This window comes from Gavia stellata, chromosome 21 (assembly GCF_030936135.1).
Source record: "Gavia stellata isolate bGavSte3 chromosome 21, bGavSte3.hap2, whole genome shotgun sequence".
Taxonomy (NCBI): Eukaryota; Metazoa; Chordata; class Aves; order Gaviiformes; family Gaviidae; genus Gavia; species Gavia stellata.
Window position 1 is genome coordinate 14,162,904 of NC_082614.1, and position 20,135 is coordinate 14,183,038.

A 20,135-nucleotide genomic window follows, 5' to 3' on the forward strand; every position below is an offset into this window, starting at 1 on the left:
AACACAGAGTATAAGAGAGAAAGAATTCATTTTCCTACAAAGAATAAATCTGACATGACAAAAATGTAATAGCTGCATATCTATAAATGTGGTTAACCTATGGTATTAATGTTCCAAAACATTCTATACATAAACCAGTTTTGCATTGCCTTTACAATGTAAAAAAGCACAACAAATCATTATCTTACTCACCACAATGCCCTTACTTGCTCAAGAGAGGAACCAGAGCTCAGAGAGCCTGACTTGAACCGAAAGTTAGTTGTTAGGAAATACTGGAAAGGGATCCGGCTGAAGAACATGCCTACACTACTGTCCTTGACAGGACAAGAGGAAATGGCCTCAAGTTGTGCCAGGGGAGGTTCAGGCTGGATATTAGGAAAAATCTCTTTAGAGAGAGAGCGGTGAAGCACTGGAAGAGGCTGCCCGGGGAGGTGGTGGAGTCACCATCCCTGGAGGTGTTCAAGTAACGTGTGGATGTGGCACTGTAGGACATGGTTTAGTGGGCCATGGTGGGGTTGGGCTGATGGTTGGACTTGATGATCTTACAGGTCTTTTCCAACCTTAGTGATTCTGTGGTTCTGTGATACTGTGCATATACATATGTACCAAGGCATTACTCTGGGCACTTGGCCAACCCTTCCCCTCAAAATAGGACCTTGGGTGTATAGAAAGAGAAACTGGAGTTGGGGTTTTTTTTCAAGCTAGAAAATTGTCATGCATTTGTATTCTGTGAAACTTCAACTCACGTAGCTTGGCCATTTCTGAAAATAAGATGAGGTAAAAATGTATTGGCTTAAAAATCCCAATGCAGTTTTGTTGACAGTATTAAGCCATCCAGTTATATGTATCATAGGTGAGAAATTCACTCCTAATCTTCTTCTGAAGGTGTCCTGTTCTGGCTGACTTGGATGTCATCGGAATAGCTAAACAATATGCACAGTTGGACCTTCCAGCTTTTGCTTTGGGGTGCCTATTGCTGATTCCTCAGTCCGAGAAGCGAGAGCAGCAAATTCAGGTAAATAATAAGTTTTGTGTTCTGTCTGTGCAAGGGAAATGTCTTTAAGCACGTTATGTTCAACAGAGACTGTAAAAGATGGTAACTTATAATTCCAGCTTATTTAAATATGTCACTGCTGAAAGCTGCTTGGCATGTCCCACCCACATAGGCTACTGCCCTGAATTTGTCCTCCTGAAAGAGATCATGTGAACACTTCCTTTTTTTTTTTTTTTTTAAAAAAAAAAAAGGCAAACCCAGCTAGCTTCAACTCATCCTCAGCAGCTTTGTCATATGACTTTGTCTGTTGTGGATTTGAGGATATTTTGTGGGATCCCACCCATAAAACCCATGGAAAAAACCCAACAAAACCCAAGCCATAGCCATGTACCTGCTAGAGCAGTGTGAATTTGGTGATAACATATATAATTGCTGAGGAGCTAGTAGTGGGCTAGTTTCAGAGCAGATGGTAAGAAAAGTACCAAATCCTACTTCGGAAAAGTGTTGAGTTGAAAGCTCCTGACTTCTTAGAAAGATGCTTGATATGCATCACAAGGTCTGATGTAAACCTTCTTCTGCCTTGAAGCCATATCCTCACTATTCATGTGTCTTGACAGTTTCCTTTCTCTTCTCATTTATTTCCATTAATTTATGCTCTGCATTGTTCTCCCAGATGAAGTGTTATAGACTATTCCCGTATTTGTCGCGAGCAAACTGGCACGAGTAAAGGCACCTTAAATTCTTAGACTTCCAGTCATTAAAGTTAAACTCAGAAAGATTTTCCCAAATTACAGCGTTAGTGTAAGACATTGAGTCTGCTGGCAATGAGTCAAAAAAATCTGTAACAGCTACAGCAAAATACCCCTTGAGACTTAAAAGCAATGAGTACTACTCTTTCAGTCAAACTGCACAGATCCTGGGTTGATAATTTCATATCTAAAATTTCAAAATATTAATTGTTCCTGAATAAATAAAACACTTGCTCTGAAGGGAGAGTTTCTACTTTAACCATTCACTGAATATTAATGTTTTGTAACTTATTTTTGCAAGGGTTTCTTATCAACATGTAACACAGAAACTGTGCTGCAACACATAGATGAACACATGAACACTGGAGAAGTAGTAGCATTTGCTTCTCAGGTAAATAAATAAAACTTACTTCACTTGCCTTTTGACTTTTTTGATAGATAAGTGTACACAGAACCTTTTTTCCTCTCTCTCCTGATCTTGCCAAGCACTAGTTGACATAATGCACGCTTCTAAAATATAGCAACATTTGCAGGGATTTTTGCATTTTTATTGACATTGTGCAACTGAAAAACTTCCTGTGTATATACACAGTACTGTGCTACAGGCTGCCCCTATTTGTAGGACAGCATTCTTTCCAGCAGTACTACTTTATTTTTCTAAAGAAATGTTTTAAGCAAAAAGGCCAAAGGACTTATGAAACTGCACTCTCTCTTGCCTTGCCTTGGGCCGCCTTCCTAAGGGCAAGTTTCTTAACTCATTGCCCTATCGGTATCTGAGATTAGTCTTCATGAAATCTGTCATTTCACAGCACTAAAAAAAAAAATTAAAAAAAAATCCTGCTGTATGGGAGTATGAGCTCTTTTCATTCAAAAGTAAAGTTTGTTATGTTTAAAATATTAATACTTTTCCATTACTAAATCTTATATCTACAGATTAGATCTTTGGTTTTGGACAGTATCATAAATGAGAAGCTATATGAAAAATTCTTGAAAACTAAGTATTTTCCACTATTGAAGCAACAACTGATGAACACTCACCGACTGAAAGAACTGGTGGATTATTTTGCCAAAAAGAACTGGTAAGTTAATAAAACAGGTGATGCATGACTGATAGCAATTACAGAAATTTAATCTCTCCTCCACGACTTCAAATAAATGAAAATAAAATAACGATTTTCTAGTACTTAGTCTCCAAGAACTTTTGAAGTATTGCTAAGTTAAATAAATAAAATAAAAATCTCACCTCGCTACTTTGCATACTTAGGATAGAGTTTTACAGTGTCATTCAAGCTGAAGTAACAGCTTACTGAGCCTGGGCTGGCAAGCAGATCAAATTCAGCTAAAATACCAGAAATAACCTGGCGGAAAAAGCAAACGCTTTTGCTTTGAATCACTTCACCATACCTTCAGATGAATTAAGCTTTGTGACATCAGGAAGTCGCAGCTTCAGCAATAAGAATACTCTGAAATAAATAAGTGAACCGCCTGTAATCAAGACTTAAGAATTAGTAGTTTTCCTGCTACGTTTTTCAAGAGTTAGAAATATCCCTAATGTTCCACGTCAATAAAACAAAGGGCCTTGGCACTGAACCTACTGCAGGGCAGTTCTCAATCAGTTATCTATCAGTGACTCACAGCACTTGGGCTTATTGTGCACAACTACAAACTTTGATTTTAGACCCCAAATACTCAGTATTGCAAGTCACTTTGTTACCAGTTATCCTGCACTCAAAATGGGACAGCAACCAATAAATAACTGTTTAAATTCTAGTATATATTGGGTTTATTAACAGCCACAGGTTAAATGCTAGGCTTGTCATGGCTTGCTTTCCTCTATTGGGAAATGACGGGACCTATCTGACTTTGACAATGTGGGGTCATACCTTATTTTTATACTACAGTGTAGATAGTCTAAATTCTTGGTTTTTTAGAGAACTTGTTGATAAAGTTTTGCCTCTTACAGCATTGATGATGCAACAGCCCTAATTCAAGAGTATCAAAAGAAATGTGGAAATCCTACTCTGGTAGACATACCACCATCTGATCTTCTGAAGGTAAACCAAACCACCTTGACATCATGCAATTATTTTCTCGTTTTTTTCTAAACTGAGATTTTCATTCAACTTTTAGCAAAAATAATTGTTAGCCAATTTATTTTAGTAAAATGTATTGTGTATCATAAAATATCCCTTTATTAATTCAAATAATTAATTTTCCTTGAATCAAATCTGTGCCATGCTAAGCCTTACGCTTTCACGTACTTCCACAGGTCTTAGATTATCTCCAGTTTTCCTAAGCCCTGTTAATACTGTTCTTTTACCTTCCAGATGTATCTGAATGGAGCAGAGGAGACCTGTGTACCAGAGCTGTCATCGATAAGGTCTTGATTTATCCTTTTCTCCCTCCACTGGCAAGATGAGGCCCGTGCATTGAGAATGCTTTTACTGGTCTGGTGGACATTAAACTAAAACCTCAATACTCTTTTACCAAGAGCTACCCTGAGCTCTCCACATTTTTTTTTTTTTTTTCCAACTGTTCTAGGCTGTTTCTTCTCCATACTCTATCCCTGTTAAAACAGTTTAGATTTTCAGCAGAATTTCCTGTTTCTATTCAACAGTAATGTTCATATTCAGCACTTTGATTATAGGAAGGATTAAGGTTTATTTCCTTTACTTCTATATTTTGCCATGTTTAAGTCTGCTGTCAGCATCACTCTAAGATTTAATTCACACAAACATAACCTTGCATAATTGTGATAATTTTTTAAAACTGTAAGCGGTGTACATCATGTAAAACACACTTTGTAGACAAATTGTAATTTTAACGACAGTGAACACAAATAAACAGACTTACATATCAATTTTTGGCCTTACAGTACTCTAGAAACCTTTTTTAATTATGAAATTGTCAGTAAATTGATGTTCCACTCGGTCACTAACCTTCCTTGAATAATGTTTGCCAAGGCTTTCTTTTTAATTTATTCTTTCTGTATGGCTGCAGCAGGATAAAGCAACAGGCATGTGTTTCACTGCATGAAGTAGCAGTTAGCCAGAGGTTCCTGAGATACCAGGCTGAAATGCTTGGTCTTTTTCTAAGGTAAAGCAGATTTATTTTGAATAGAAATAAGTTATTTTGTTAGCTTATGACACAGAAGTAAGGGTTCTAGCTGATGGAAAACCACTAGCGTAACTCAAACCTTCATGACAAATACTGCACAGCTTTTTGCAGATACTGCACTGAAAAAAGTTGTAATACAAAGGCCAACATCTGCGAAGGAAACAGGCCACCGTTCTAAATCTTCTTATGGAGAAGACAAAAAAGATAAAACTATTTTTATTGGCAGGTTAGCCATCATGAGACATGGGAACTGTTAAAATACATTCAGTTCCCTGCAGTCATGAGACAACCACTGTTTTAGTCTGCTGTAGCAGTACGAGTGCCATATGGAATTACATTATTTAAAATCTTTGTATATGGAGCAAAGTGCGTATACATGTAGTGTCAGATATAAGCCATAAATAAAGAAAAGCCTCTCTTCACTGTTTATAGATTTGAGACCATCATTCATTAAAGCATAGTGGGATTGGAAACTGCTTTGATTAATGAAAAGACAAAGAAGTTAAATTTTCTACAGTGAAATTACTACTGTAAGTTATGAGTTAATTGTAATATTTTCAGAATCTATCAATCCATTTTATTTTAACTTAATTGGGAATGTTAAATTGAGAAAATTAAATATCAACTGGATTCCGAAGCAAACATAACATGGCCCCAGAGCCCTCAATCTTTTTGTTCAAGCCCTTTACAAGTACCCTTTAGACGTAACTCACCAAACCAGAGCATCAGGCATTTTAAAAGCAACGACTGTTGGGTTTTTCCCCAACGGTCGTTCATAAAGCTTAATTTTTCTATGAAGTGGAGTTTATTACAACATTAAGGAACAGTATTTAAACAGTTATTTTAATGGCATATTTTACAAATAGATTCATACAGAGAAAAGCAAACACAATGTTGTCTTAAAGTTATTACCAATAAGCTACATTGTTAAGCTGTTAGCAAGTAAGTGTAGTACTGTAAACTAGCAATCAAGTATTGTAGTAACTTGCAGTTCAGAATGAGATGGTAAAAATACCAGACAAGCAAATACATTTTTAAGACTTTTTGTACTCAATTCTTTCTACTTTCACATCATCTCCAATTAGTTGATAGACATATGTAACTACTGTAGAAGCCTGGATATCCATCAGCACAAATGAAGGAATGATGTTGCTGGAAAGAGAGGAAAAAATTCATTAATTGTGCATATATAATCGCCTTAGCAGTGTTTCACCGCCACGTAACAGAAATTGCTCTAGGAAAAAGGGATATGAATTTTGTAACCACAGTAGATCAGATCTGAAGTTTTAAGTATTTCACTCTCATCTGTTTCAGTCAAGGAGATTTAGCAAGTACTATCAACCCTTCCTCTCCCCGACATTTAGAATGTAAACATTAATCTTCATAATGAGTTTTGTAGTTAATTTTTGTTATCAAAAAGAAACCCACCCCAGCTATTTCCCATACTTCACTTACTTCTCTAAGGCATGATAGGCTCCTGTAGCTGATCCTGGATTGATATAGAACTTGTTTTCATGTTCGAATGCCTCAAATTTGTGTGTATGTCCTGAAATTAGGATGTCCACATCAAACTGCCTTTGTAGCAGCGCCAGGCTGGCCATATCACCCCAAGGAATAACCTGATGGCCATGAATCAGCCCGATTTTGAACTGTCCAACAGTTACAACTTTCTGTTCAGGATAATTCAGGTTCTAAAAATTAAAAAAACCAAACACAGATTAGATGTACAAATTTATATTTTAAAACAACTCTATGCAAAACCAAGAAGAGAGGGGGAAAGCTTTTGGAAATATTCAATGTAACTGGCCCTACTGCTACAAAATGAGAGCTACAAAGCTGCTTTTATGAACACTGTGGAGAATGTGGTAGGATGCAAGGAACTTGCAAGATCTGACAAGAGCAGGTCCTGGTTGCTGGAGTCCTAGACACAGCCAAGTATGGAAATTACTTTTATTCATACTGATGACAGATGAGAACTTACTGTGCAATTCACATTATTGATTGTAACCCCAACTCTTTTCCCCAGTTTGCTTTTCCCGTGCTCTTAGTACTACATAACCTCAGTTTGCCCACTTCTACATGAATTACAAATAACCCAAACATTGCCTTTATGTAAAAGATGATACACAAAAAATGTCATTATCAAGAGAGGATACTACCTCATCAAAGTCCCCTCTGACAACGTGAACATCCCCAGCCAGAGTCTTGAGGTAGTCATAAGTGTCCTTGGTGCAGAGGTTTCCTGTGCAGAGGATGTGTTGGATCTTTCCTGGAACTAGCAGTTTTTTGAATTTGGCTGGGAGGCTGTTGCATCGATGTGGAATGTGAAGATCTCCTAATACTAACACCAACTTAAGAGGTGTCATGACAGACAAAAGAAAGATCATTACAGATACCTATTAAGACAAGAATCACTGGCAAACAGAAAGTATTGCAATGTTTTCTTCTGTTTCATAACTTTGCATTTTGATGTAAAAGCTACTAAAATGAGAATGAAATGATGATGGAATATTGCTATATTGAGGGAAAACAAGGGCCCTTACTAATGAACGTAGAATATTATCTAGAGGAGGGCCTTACAAACACAACAGTCTACAGATTTCATTTTTTTTGTTGCTGAAAGCCATTGCAAGGTATAACAACAGCAATGTGTTACTACTTGATGTATTTTACACAAATTTGGAAACTACCATAAACTATCCCACTTCATTTTCCTCCTTAAACATCAAAAAAACCCCAAACAAACCAGGACATCTCTAGTACATGTTCTCAAGCACAGACCTGGCTGAACTGTGACCACTTAAAACTCTTCATCCAAGTTTCCTGCTACTTTAATTAACTTCTGTTTTCTTCCTTATCAAGAAAAAAAAAAACAAACCCCAGCAAATTTGCAACATGTGTTAATAGCTGACCAGAACAGGAAGCTTGTTCAGAGTCCGTATTGTAGGAACCACTGAACAACAGAATAAGACTAACAATTTGAAAAAAACAAAACCAAAAAACCTCAGGGCACTGTGGAGACGAGAGGCCAGACTACTGCACACAGTTGTTCTATTACCAGTCCTATATATTCATAGTTTCAGTACAATAGATGCAAGGAGAATACAAATTTAAATGGGGGCTTCAAAATTAAGGATTCAGATGAAGTAAGATCATAGTTTAATATCACAGGCTTTAAATCTGCAAATAAAGAATTAATGCGAGCAACACAGCAATAAATTAATTATGCAAAAAGGGCATGAAAAGCTCTATAAAGCATGAGGTGTTACGGCACTACACTGTAAAAACACTGGCTCTAGAGACAGTCATCCATGTTAACTTGATAGATAGCTCCATATTAAAAGACACAGTTTGTCTTCTAACCGTAATGCTTTATTAGTAAGACAGTTCCTAAAATGACAGCCATCAAATGTGTTTGTAGAAAACACAGCCCAAATATATTTATATAAAAGCAGTAGCAACTATGCTAAGAAGATACTAATGTTTGCTGTTTAAATTTTTAGGCCATGCACCTACCTTCATGCTAAGAGTCATCAAAAAAAGGCAGAGGGAACTTGGGTGGGTTTTTTGTTTGGGTTTTGGGGTTTTTTTAGATTAAGAACGTCTTCGTGCCATCGTCAAAGCCATGCATCTTTGGACAACAAATGGTTGAAAGTATCGGTAAAGCAATACTAGATTTTTTTTTTTTAATCAATGAGCTATCAATTTAAAACTAACCCAGGAGAGGAAAAAAAAGACACATCTTTGACGGTCTTTCAAGAGTTCCCAGTGAAAAATACCCTCACTAGGATCAGGCTAGAGATAGGCTACTTGAATGCAAGTAAAAAAAAAAAAGGGTAACAAGTGATTTTGATCATTAAAGTGGCACTAGATAGAGTCTCTTACTGACACTTAAGGGACCTGGACATGCAATACCAGTTACGTATTTAATGTTTAATAAAGTTATACTGCCTCTTAAAACACATAACCCCACTGAAGTCAGCAGAGCGTGTGCATTCAACAAAGACCATTTCCTTTGCTGATGAACTGGCAGGCCCCGTTTTCCCCCAAATCACCTTTAAGCTCCCATGAATCAAAGAAAAGCTTGGCAAGCTACAATAACAAAACCAGATTAAAAGCACTGAAGTGTGTTTAATAACCGCAGGTATCTGCGACATCAAATGGCGGCAAAGAATGTTACAACATCTGGCTTTAACTAGGAATTTAGGTGCGATCTTGAGCGTGGTTTGAACAGCAGCCCCTAATTCGTATGTACCATCTGACATTCACATCATCTAGTAACATTAACAAGCCCTTACCACCGGTGTTAGCAACAGCCAAGAGGAGTAAACTTACTCTGTGCCCAGCCTTATTGGAATGAAGAAGTTGATTGCAGACAGGGGGGAATGAAAAACAGGGTGAAACATGATCAATGTTAAACAAAAGCAAGCAACAGAAAAGAAAATATAGCCAAATGAATAGGCAAATAATAATTAATGAATTGTTGATGTTATGAAAGAAGCGTTAAAAAAAAATAAACTAAAAACGGGCTCCTGCGCGCAGCCCCCGGCCGCTCTCCCGCCGGTGACAGCCCCTCAGCACGGCCTCCTTACCACCGGCGGGCCCTCAGCGGGGCCTCAGCTCCTCTCAGCGCTCCCCTCCCGCCCCTCCATCTACCTCAGCTCGCCATTTCTGGGCGGCGACTGACAGAAAACACTCCCTGAGCGCACGTTCAGCACAGCCGCTCCACGGCCGCCGGCGGGGCCCGCCCGCCCACCGCACCGCACGGCGGAGGCCCCGCGCCCACCGCGCCGCCTGCCCAGGCCCGACGGGCCGCGGCCGGAGGAAGCCAGCCTAGGGCCCCCCGGCGCGGCGGGGCGAGCCGCGGCGGGGAGAGGGCCCCGGGGGTGGGGGACGGGGCGTCCCCGCCGCTCACCATCCTGCTCGGCGCCGCGCTCCCTCACGCCAGCCGCTGCGGCTCCTCCCGGAAGCCAGGCCGGCGCCAACCACCCGCTACGGCGCCTCCGAAGGGCCAACCCAGCCCGAAACGCGTTTCTGCGCAGCCACCCCGGGTGGCCACATCCGGGTCTCTGAGGAGCGCCAGGCTCCTCCCCTCGCCCGCTGGGGGGCGTTTCCCGCCCTTTCTGCAGCCGTCGTGTGAGGGGAAGGGCGCGGCGGAGGGGGGGTCGGCAGCCTGCGGCGGGCCATGAAGTGTGTCATTGGGGGGGCTCATCTCAGAGGTACCCGTGGCCCCAGGGGAGGCGGCAAGCCTGGGACAGAGGGGTGTATGTGGGAGAAAGGGGCACCCCAGCGCGGGGCCGCCTCAGGGTGGCACACCTCAGTGCGGCAGTATGTGTCCGGCCTGCTGGCGCCATGGCGCACTGCCCTCAGTGGGCTTCCCCGTGGGGGCCTGCACGAAGCACTGGGAGCTGCGGCTGGCCCCGCCGTGGTCACAGCGGAGCTGAGGAACTGCCTCTTCTTCATCCCCGGGAGCACAAAGGCATTTTTGCGGGGCAAGGGGCAGCCTCTGAAAGTTGTTCAGATTAGAGAGCAGAGGGTTGGATTTGTAGTGCTCTCAGGTGGAGAAGCCATTGCTGATCCGGGTGCTGCCCTGCGCATGCTGTTCTCCTTCCAGAGGCCCAGCTAAACCCGCACACAGCGTTCCGTACAAAATGCTGCTCTGCCAGTGCCAGGGTGGGCAGGGGCAAACTTTGAGACCCGCGGCTGGTTTCTTCTGTTTCTTAGGGCTGCATCTTTACAGATGTCCAACAGCTTACCGCTTGCTCAAACTTGTTGCCTTCTACAAAACGTAATTTCTAACTTCAGTGGTGTTTTGTTCGATTAGATTGAATTGATTTGTGGTGACATCAGGTCATACCAGTTGCTGCAAAGGGATGGATGACATTTGAGGTGCCCCTCATTAGAGGCAGCTTTTGAAAACACCAAGGTGTTTGTGCTACTAAAAAGGAAAGAGTAATGTTTTCCACCATGTCATTGGTTTTCTTTGAAACATGTAGAAAATTTGTAATGTTTTCCCTTAAATTGTTCCGGAGAAAATGCAATATAACTTTTTTTTAACTTAGAATGCATACTGTACTGTTTTCTTTTCCTGCTAGTGTTTGGAAGAGCAATACATGCCATAGCACGTATTAGTGATGAATTTTGGTTTGACCCCGTAGAAAGAGGTGTAAGTGAATTTCATTTATTGTAATTTAAAAATCTTTCTTGGAAGCATAGTATTTATGTTGTTGGATATTGTGTTGTTTTCCTACAGGTACCGTTCAGTCTGAGTTACGTTCTCTCTCAGTTTCCTCCACTTTGAATATGGACAAATGCCATATTTTCTGTAATTGTAATTATGCAGATTACATCATGGAAGATTCATTCCTACTCTGCCTCTAATATTCTTGAATTTTTTGTTACCCAAGCTGAAGCTTGTCCAGGACATCCGGATTAATACCAAGGGTTTTATTTCTATTGTCATGGGTCAAAAGGTTTATGTTTTGTACCACATCAGAAGCTGCCTCTAAACAACATGTTTTTGTACCAGTATGACTCAACAGGAAGAATGCACCCATTAATATGCCTCTGATTAATCAAACACCATTTCCAGTAGAATTAGGGTTTTCTCTAGAGGTTTCTTAGCTAAAAGTGATCAACTCTCCTTAACTTGCTGGGAGGCTGGAAAATCAGAAGTGGAGATAATTTCTTTTTCTACCTGAAGAATTTCTGAGGTGCTAGTAGAGTCTTTGCTCATTTGTACATATCGTGTGGATGGGTGTACAGGAAGATTGTTTCAGAATAAACTCCGGTCCTTCAAATGCCTCAAACACAAGCTGAGCTTTAAGTGTCTCGGTAACTCACGCTTCAGGGCCGCTCAAATGTCCGTAGATTGGATTCCTATGCCTGTACTATACCAGTGACTTCTCACCAGTAATAATGAAGGTGATAAGTTTGAACACGATTGTATTCATAATGCATCTGTATTTATTTTGAGATGTACACATTTAAAGGTTTTGTGGTTTAGGTATAGTACGGAAGCACAGAGATGGCTTTTTTGTTGAAGGTGCGATATGAAATAGTTTTGAGTTAATAAATTATTTTACTTGTATTTTCAGCTTGCCTTAAGATCAGTGAATTCTTCAAGGTCAGCATATGCATATGTCTTCTTCTCATCTATGTTTTTTCAACATTATTGCTGGACAACTGTGTCTCAACCATCTCAGAAGGAAAATCACTTATCTCTTCCATGTAAATTGATAATTAAGGTACATTTTAATGGATTGTTATGCACAGCTTTGTAAGCAGCAAATTAGCCCCATTTCCAAATGAAATTATAGGGGGAGGCTCATGTAGACATGTGGATGGCTCTGAACTCAAGTGCTTCTGTGCAATTCTGCAAAAGAGAGCGTTAGTATTTAATCATGTTTAGAAGGTGTACTTCCTGAGCTGTGCCTTGCGGTTCCCAAAGTCTGAACCAGCTTAATCTTGGGGTGAAGGAATACCCCATTTCTGCCTCTGGAGCGTTTCTCCCGTAGCCTTCAAGAACAGTGTGAGCCAGGAGAGCTTTGAGCAGTTGTTCAGTGAACAGATCTGTTGGCCACGTATTGGAATAGTGGGTGAGGATTGTGAGGATCAGTGTCGGCTGCCTCAGTGTCTGCTTAGAAGGCAGTTTGGGGAAGCCATAAAAGCAGGAGCTTGAGATAAAACTGTACGAAACTTGGGAAATAACATTGCAAAATTGCTTGGTGATTAACCTCTGCACTGATTTTTTAATTTTTTTTTTACAGTCAGTTCTTCCTGTATTTAGAAGTGTAAATGTGCTGGAAAGGAATGTAGAGAAATGCAGCATTTATACAAATATTAATGATCGTCACATAACTTTTCAGCTCCTCTGTAAACATGGTAGGTTACACATGAAGTGACCATACAGAAACAGAAGCAGTTTCAAAGAGCAGGGCAACACAGTATTTAGTGTAATTATTAACTGACTGTTATTGATGGAACATTACGCCAAACACTTTCAGCCTCTTCACATCATAATTTATATTTATCATTTAACATTACCTTGTTAAAATGAAGTTACAACAGGCTTTATCAAACTAACGTTCTTCAGTTCAGTAGTTAATGCATGCTGTATATTAATTGTCAGCCTACTGCTTACAACATTCAGAATTAGGCTGGAATAAATTCTGAAAAAACACAGGTTATGGAAAGGGAGAGAAATCCTGTTTTGGCAGGTGTTTGAACTAGAGGATTTACTGGGTCTTTCCACTTCTAATACTTACAGTTCTTCAACACGGTAACAGGTCTGACATCCTCAGGGCGGCAGAACACCAGGTATATTCATCGGCATTAGTCTTTGCAAAACTCAGGAAGAACCATCATCAATCAACATAGCTTGCTGAGCTGTGCTGTGTAATAGGCAGTAGTTTATTTTGTTAAAAATCTGACTTTTATTACTAATAATGAGATAATATATTGAATTAGGTCTCAAAGACAGTTAAGCTCTCTTAGCTCGTGCTTATCTAGAAATAGCATAGAGACCTGTAGGGTTTGCCTTTTGTATTCCACCACAATTTGAATTATTATACCAGTTAAATATTGAAGCCTTTTTTTCCTCTGTATTTGTTGCACTTGTTGCTGTTCACTTATTTCTTGGGGATTCTTAAAAAACTCAGATGCAGGAGGGGCATAACAAGTAGGATGAAGGAAGTCTTAGATGGCTGGTTAATTCAGTTTTCTGTTTGTGGGTGAGTTATTTCCATGCAGCTAGAGTAAGTCGCTTGGTTACTTTCTCTATTGAGATTTCCTAAAAGAACAATTAATACGGCAAAACATTTAAAATTACAGACCAGCATTGATTTTTGTTCATATCCTTTATACTTAGGTGTTGTAAAAACATATAATCTGGCGTTTCAAGAATGTGATCCGTTGCAGGCTGTTTTTGCAAAGCACATGTGTCCAAACATACTTAAAGTCCACTCCAGGTAATGAATACAAAAAATATTTTTTCTGGGAGTAAAAAAAAATCATACAGGAGGTAACACTGCTCTCATAGTCATTAACATATCTAAATCTGACTAGGCCCCTGTCGAAAATGGACAATTCCTAAATCCTGTATCCTAATGCTTGATTTTTCACATTAAAACTTAAGGAATTTGGATCATTCTGCCACTAATCCTAGTCAGTCTAACCTGGAGAAGTGCGTAATGTATAATTGGAATTCACACGTTTGAGCAACTTCCACCTATGACAAATAAAGTAGTGCTTTAATTTTATAGGCAAAGAATCCAGTGGTTAAAGAACAATTTTTTTAGTGCAATAAGGCAAAGTTCTGCTTTGAAAAGCAGCTCCTGGAAGAATCCAGGGTTTGGCTGGTCGTTGCAAGCGAAGGCAAAGAACAGTTGGACTGTGCTTTTCCTGACAGCATTTCTGTGAAAAGTGGTTCTTGTGCACAGGAGCTCTTGTTGCAATAATCAACCATTAAAGGTGTATAAAGGTATCTCTGTATAGGTGCTATGCATTGTGTTTATAAAGATTATGCAACTTTTAAAACTGCAAGCTTTTGAATAAGGAGTATAGGATGCTGAGGTTTGCTCAAAATTGTGATATATACATATAGAAAGGCAGCAGCAATATATAGATGTGTAAGACTGATTTGGCAGCATACGCAGGCGTTAAATATAAAAAATTTGCTTTTGTAATTACTAGTTGTATTTTTAGATTTCTTATGTACATATTGCTATATAAATAAATTTAAAAGATACAGCACGCTTTAAGGGGTGCACATTTCAAAGGCAGTTTTTCAAACAGTATTGCCACATAACAATATTAATTTCTAATCTGAGTAACAAATGCTAGCTAGTCATTTGTGGCAGGTAAAATTATTTTAATGTTGAATGCATTTTATAGGCTGCTGGCTGATATAATGATTCACTTTCCGACCAGTCTAGAAGAAGTAACCTTATCAGTTACTCCAGTGAAAGTTTGTTTCAAGAGTTACACTGAGGAAGACACGGGTAAGGAAATTCAAAATATGAAACAATATTGGGATTTTAAAACAGGTGAACGAAAGGAACAATAACTACTGCAACATAAACGGAGAATGCATTTTATGGCTGAATGAGATTTGAGAGAGGGAACATATATAGGGAGATTTTAAGTCATACTGCCACCCTCTGGTTTTAGTATCTTTGAAGAAAGTATGTTTCTAATAACGTTTTCCTGGTGTCAGTGGCAGATATCAGACTGAGCAGCCAATTGAAATTATGCCACTTGCCGTAGGCTCGAACAGAGGTAATTACTGTGCTGCAAGAGCAGAAGCATGGCAACAGACAGGAAAAAGGAGATAATTTTATGTTTTAAAAAAGAGCTATTTGAATCTGAATACCATAATTACAGAATTTATATCATTACAGAGTATATTTTAGTATAAGGGCAATACAGTGTGTTAGCTGGCCTAACGCTGCAGTGCTGCGTGCTGCCATTTTCAGATCTCCATCTGAGATGGAGAACAATCTAGATTCTTGGGGTGTGACTCAAACTAATTTTAAAGATATAATTGTGTTTTTGAAGTATAGCTTCTTGTATATCATATAATAAAGGGATGCTTTTCATACTTGCTTATGACCAGCGCTGAGGATAATGACCTAGAAAAAGATGACTGCCTGGAGCATAGGGGTGGGAATTGTGCTGAGAACAGGCTGAAGCAGTGGTGAGCAAGAAGGATTAAGTGCTGGAAACTGAGTGAAACAGGGAAGAAATTACTGAAAATAGAGAGACACTAAGAAGAGTACATTTTGAATGACAAATTTTGTCATTTTAGAAACATACAAGGGTTACTGCAAGAAAGTAAGTGAAGAAAATAGTAGGTAAAAATTTAATGAGATACCAAAAAAACAAACAGTCAAGGAGAAAAAGGAGGAATTACAAGCATTGTTCGTGTTGGGCAGCATGTGACGCAGTAAGCTGCCTGCAGCAAATGTTCTGTATACACTGAAACAAAACGTGTCCTTTGAACATACCATCTGGTGATGGCCTGGGTTTTTCCACGTGCAGGTTTAATTTTCAAAGAAAGAAATTACACCTTCTGCCTAGACTTGTTTTCATTTGCATGTGGTAGGCTCTGCCTTGCAGAAGCTGGCAGGTGTGTTACAAGTATGTATTTTTACAGTTTTAAGGAACTCTACAAGAGTGATTTGAACATGCAGTGGGGCCTTGTTGAAGGCTGAGAGAAAAACACCCTCTTGAGCAGAGAAACAGAAGACTGGGAATAGTTTGTAATACTTTGCTAGCAGCCTGGCTTTGGAAGAAAGCTGGATAGGTGTGTACTGTTTAAGCTGCTGTAGAATTTTTCGGAATGCCTCTGAGATGCTAACGAGTCATGGAAGTACTCTATTTCTCTTCACACACCTAGTAACAACTACAGACTAACCTAATGATAACAAGCAGCAACTGAATACCTGAAACTGAAGTGGCTATTTCCTGTTGCCACTTACGTATCCGGAAAAGATTACAATTTAAAACAAAGAACCTAAGTCCACCTTCATTGTCCTCTGATGATTGTCAGCAATTACGATTAATCTGTTAAAGTCATGCTGCATTTTGATCTTCCCATCTATGTAACAATAAGCAGCTGGTAATACTATTTGTGACAAAGGGCTGTCGACAAAGCAGATTTGCAAGAACGACAGCAGGTATCAGGTTAGATCACATGGTGGAACATAAAATAGGTTGGGTTAAAAACCATTTAAACCTACATAATATACTGTAAACAGAGTGAGGATTTTATTTTACTTAATTATGAAATAAATTCAGATAAACATTTATTAGTTAGTCACTATAAAACCACAATTATTTGTTCAAACGATGCTGATGTAAAAAACCTCATGGTTATAATCATAGTTGAGTTCAAACTTTGCTCCTTTGAGTCCTTGACTTTCTTGTTGTTTTAAACAGATTTTTCAAAGACAATGCTTACTGAAATACAACTAAATCCAGAGGAATTTGACTACTTCCAAGTTGGCGTAGATTCCGAAGTGACGTTTTGCCTTAAAGAATTGAGGGTAAAGTAAGAATTTGTCTTGAAAACAAAACATTTTCCATTAATTTGCCTGCCTTGAGCAGGACAATGCGGAATGCTGAGGAAGTGTTCCACCAGGCCTCCTGACCAGCAGCAGTATTTCACCAGCTGGTTGAGGATTAGCTTTAAAACCCAGGATCTTCAGGAGTCCCTCACAGCAGCCTTTGAAAGGCAAGCGGAACCTTTTTAAAACAACAAAGATGTAGTTTCAGCGCTGGGCAGACACACTGTAACTGTGTGAGAAAGCAGCATGGCCACTGAAGTTCCCTGTGCAGAAGCTTCTTTGGCAAAGCTCCAGGCAGGGAAGGCAAGAAATGCATTCTAGAAGCAGTAGACTTTTACCCTCTTTTTGCCAGTAAACTACAGCTGGGATAAACTTACATTCTAATACTAATCTTCTGTTTTTAAAACAGCGCTTAACCACCCACCCCTTCTTTTCAGGGACTGCTAGCATTTTCAGAAGCTACCAGTGTTCCTGTCTCAATCCATTTTGACCTATCTGGAAAGTACGTTTTGCAACATACCCATCTAGAACTACTGCAGTTGCAACGCTACAGTCGGTTTTTGTCTGCAGGTTACTCAGTGAATATTTAACTGGAACAATAAAATAGATTTTCATTTCATACCATAACCTATATTTCTAATCTGCGATACAGGGTTAAGTAGTTTGTTATTATGCATAAAGCATTTAACATAGGCATCAGAATTACTAAGCTAGCCACGCTGACTAATGAGCACCTATATATAAGTTACCTGGATGCTTCAGGCTCTCAGTCTAATGTGTGCAATGCTTTTATTTAGTAGTCTAAAGAAACAATACCTTTTCTGTTTAAAATACAATTTTAACTGTTACATATTTAAAACTATAATTTGACTAAGTATAATATTGTTTAGTGTTTGCTCGTTGGTGCATTTAGATCTGTAACAGGAAGCCATCTCATACTCTCTAGCAGCAAATACATTAGATTTTCAGCTTTTCAGAGGAGGCACTTTTTAATCTTTACGTATAGAATTGCATGAGCTGTGTTTCCTCCCACAATATGTGTAATTACCCATGCTGTTTAGTCTCTGAATATTTGTGTTTAGACCAATTGCTTTCAGCATTGAAGATATGGTGCTGGAAGCCAGCTTTATTTTGGCTACCTTGTCTGACACGGAGAAGGAACCAGCTTCCCAGCAGCCCACCTGCTTTTCACAGCGGCAGGAAAGGTAATGGTGGGCTGCAGGGTGGGTGAGGGAGGCAGGCTGCCTTAAGAGGATCGAAAAGTGAAGTTTAACGTTTTCCAGCCAAGTCAGAGTTAAGATGGAAAGGAAGTGATCTGCGCATTCTTGCCAGGTATTGGTAAGCATCATACGGATCCTGGAGTCTTTGTTCATAGGAAAACCATGAACTAGACAGGCTCAGGAACATCTCGGCATTGTGCACAGCAATAAAACAGTGCAACAGAGAGTAGTCCACGCTAGCTTCTGCTTTTCTTTATCTCACCAGGGTTCTGTTGCAGTAGGAGGGGAAGGGGAGATACTTGTAGAGAATCTAAAGCCATCATGCTTTCCATTAACAGAAAATAAAGACATTCTAACAGAAACAGGTAAAAGCCAGTTCCTAACCTGACCTACTCTCCCCAATCCAGCTCGAAGACATGTATGGGTAAATCAGAAAAATCCTCCACGGATAAAGGTAGCAATGCAGCAGCAGTTGCTTCGAAAAAGCCACCGTGTAACAGAAATGCACCGAACACAGAGTCAGCGAAACCTGTGAGTCCTTTGGCAAAGCAAGAGATTAAAAGTACTCCCAGAGTCACGGAGAGAGGTGTGACAGGCATAGAAGGACCAGCCGTGACCGAGGCAGAGGGCCAGGCAGTGCTGGAAGGAGAGGCAGCAGAGTCTCATTACCAGAAGGTAAGGAGGCTCCCAATCCTATCGACAGTGCAGTACCTTAGCTGGTGGTGAGCTGAACGCTACCTGTAGTCTGGGGGTTGCTACGCGTTGACGTTTCATTCTCCACGTGGCGTTTTGATGGAACCGGCTTTCACAGCAGCATAGCTGACAAAAACCGCCACTGCTGCGTTTAACTGTAATGCTGGAAGTAGTCACAGGTGGCAAGTGTATTTCACTAGGAAACACTGTAGACTGTTAAGGATTTTAAAGTGGCAAAAGCTTCAGAAATAATTAACCCCAAAATTCTGTATTACATGCGGTTCCTTACTTCTATAAATCTTGCATTTTCCAGTTTCGTTCCTTATTTTTTGGAGCAGTTTCTTGCAAGGAGAAGGATGCCATCAGTCATGCCCTCCATAGTTTAGCAACAGCTAGTGACACCGAAGAGGATTTTGGCAACGTGCAGAGCTCCCCAGTTCTCTGGTAACAAGAAGCATTTGAATCCAAGTAAAGACTATCGGGGGGTTGCCCTGAAAGATAAAAGTATGTATGTTTGACAGGGTAATTGTGGTGCTGTTTCTAGTTTTGGAAAGAAGTTTAATTGCAGTTCAGCGAGCTAGAACTCGATGGAAACTATTTGTATTCTGAGCTTGTGTAATGAACTGCATTTCACTAACACCTATTCAGACAGGCTGCAAAGCAGGAATCCTACTCGAATAGGTGGGGGTTTTTTGCAAGACAGATATAAGAAAAGGACAAACCTCGACTCAGTACCGAGTACTTTATCAGTTCCTGCTCTGTCAGAACAGGTTAAGTGTTTATTCACTGTTTATGTTAAGCAGCAGGCCGGGTCATTCCAAAACCGTTAGCTGCTGTTGTAACACAATACAAATTTAGGCTGTGATTGACTAGAGTGAGATTTGTGCACCCTGCAGGTACACTGCTGTGGATGTTCAGCTCTCCGGTACATTCTCACTAGAGAATTCAAATGGTGTTTATCACTTCAGGCAAATGAAGCTGCTGTTGTAAAGTTAAGAGTGCTGGAAAAATAAATCCATCCACTCCGGCATAGCCAAACACATTATTGCTGTATAATAGCGGGTGTTTTTACAGAAACTTTACAGAAACTTCGTAGACCTAGCATTTAACTGAATAACCAAAGTTGTCATAGAAATGCATTTAAAAAAAATAAAAGTGACGTTTGCAACCACAAGTTTAAGAGGCAGTTGTGTTTCAGACACGCATTATTCTCTTCCCTCTCCCTGCCTCTCCGTTCAAACGCAGGTTCCAGAACGCTGTCCGAAGGTCTAAGTGAGAGCCCAGCACCCCGAGC

General features: G+C 39.9%; 3 protein-coding genes across 4 annotated transcripts in view; 2 read left to right on the top strand and 1 right to left on the bottom strand.

The window, feature by feature from the left end:
• KNTC1 (kinetochore associated 1) overlaps positions 1-4,267 on the top strand; it is a 40,785-nt gene extending 36,518 nt beyond the window's left edge. Inside the window, exons 60-64 of the mRNA XM_059827925.1 lie at positions 886-1,015; positions 2,045-2,134; positions 2,677-2,822; positions 3,707-3,797; positions 4,071-4,267. Coding sequence (XP_059683908.1) covers positions 886-1,015; positions 2,045-2,134; positions 2,677-2,822; positions 3,707-3,797; positions 4,071-4,130 — 517 coding nt within the window. The 3' untranslated portion in view covers positions 4,131-4,267. The remainder of the gene's footprint in view (positions 1-885; positions 1,016-2,044; positions 2,135-2,676; positions 2,823-3,706; positions 3,798-4,070) is intronic.
• Positions 4,268-5,454: 1,187 nt separating this feature from the next.
• Positions 5,455-9,814, bottom strand: VPS29 (VPS29 retromer complex component). 2 transcript variants are annotated; one of them, XM_059827641.1, is made up of 5 exons: positions 9,776-9,814; positions 9,196-9,207; positions 7,020-7,211; positions 6,316-6,551; positions 5,455-6,012 (listed from the first exon to the last, which is right to left on the bottom strand). In XM_059827641.1, exons 1-5 carry the CDS (start codon positions 9,776-9,778, stop codon positions 5,895-5,897), a joined length of 561 nt encoding a protein of 186 aa, XP_059683624.1. In that variant the 5' UTR covers positions 9,779-9,814; the 3' UTR covers positions 5,455-5,894. The 2 variants fall into 2 exon arrangements, with proteins under 2 accessions (XP_059683624.1, XP_059683625.1); XM_059827642.1 differs by lacking the exon at positions 9,196-9,207 and having other exon boundaries at positions 9,776-9,808.
• A 2,180-nt stretch (positions 9,815-11,994) lies between these two features.
• Positions 11,995-19,304, top strand: RAD9B (RAD9 checkpoint clamp component B). The gene is made up of 9 exons (XM_059827832.1): positions 11,995-12,090; positions 12,630-12,744; positions 13,730-13,829; positions 14,755-14,861; positions 16,801-16,907; positions 17,366-17,430; positions 18,011-18,133; positions 18,556-18,823; positions 19,155-19,304. Exons 1-9 carry the CDS (start codon positions 11,995-11,997, stop codon positions 19,287-19,289), a joined length of 1,116 nt encoding a protein of 371 aa, XP_059683815.1. The 3' UTR covers positions 19,290-19,304.
• Positions 19,305-20,135: the final 831 nt, after the last annotated feature.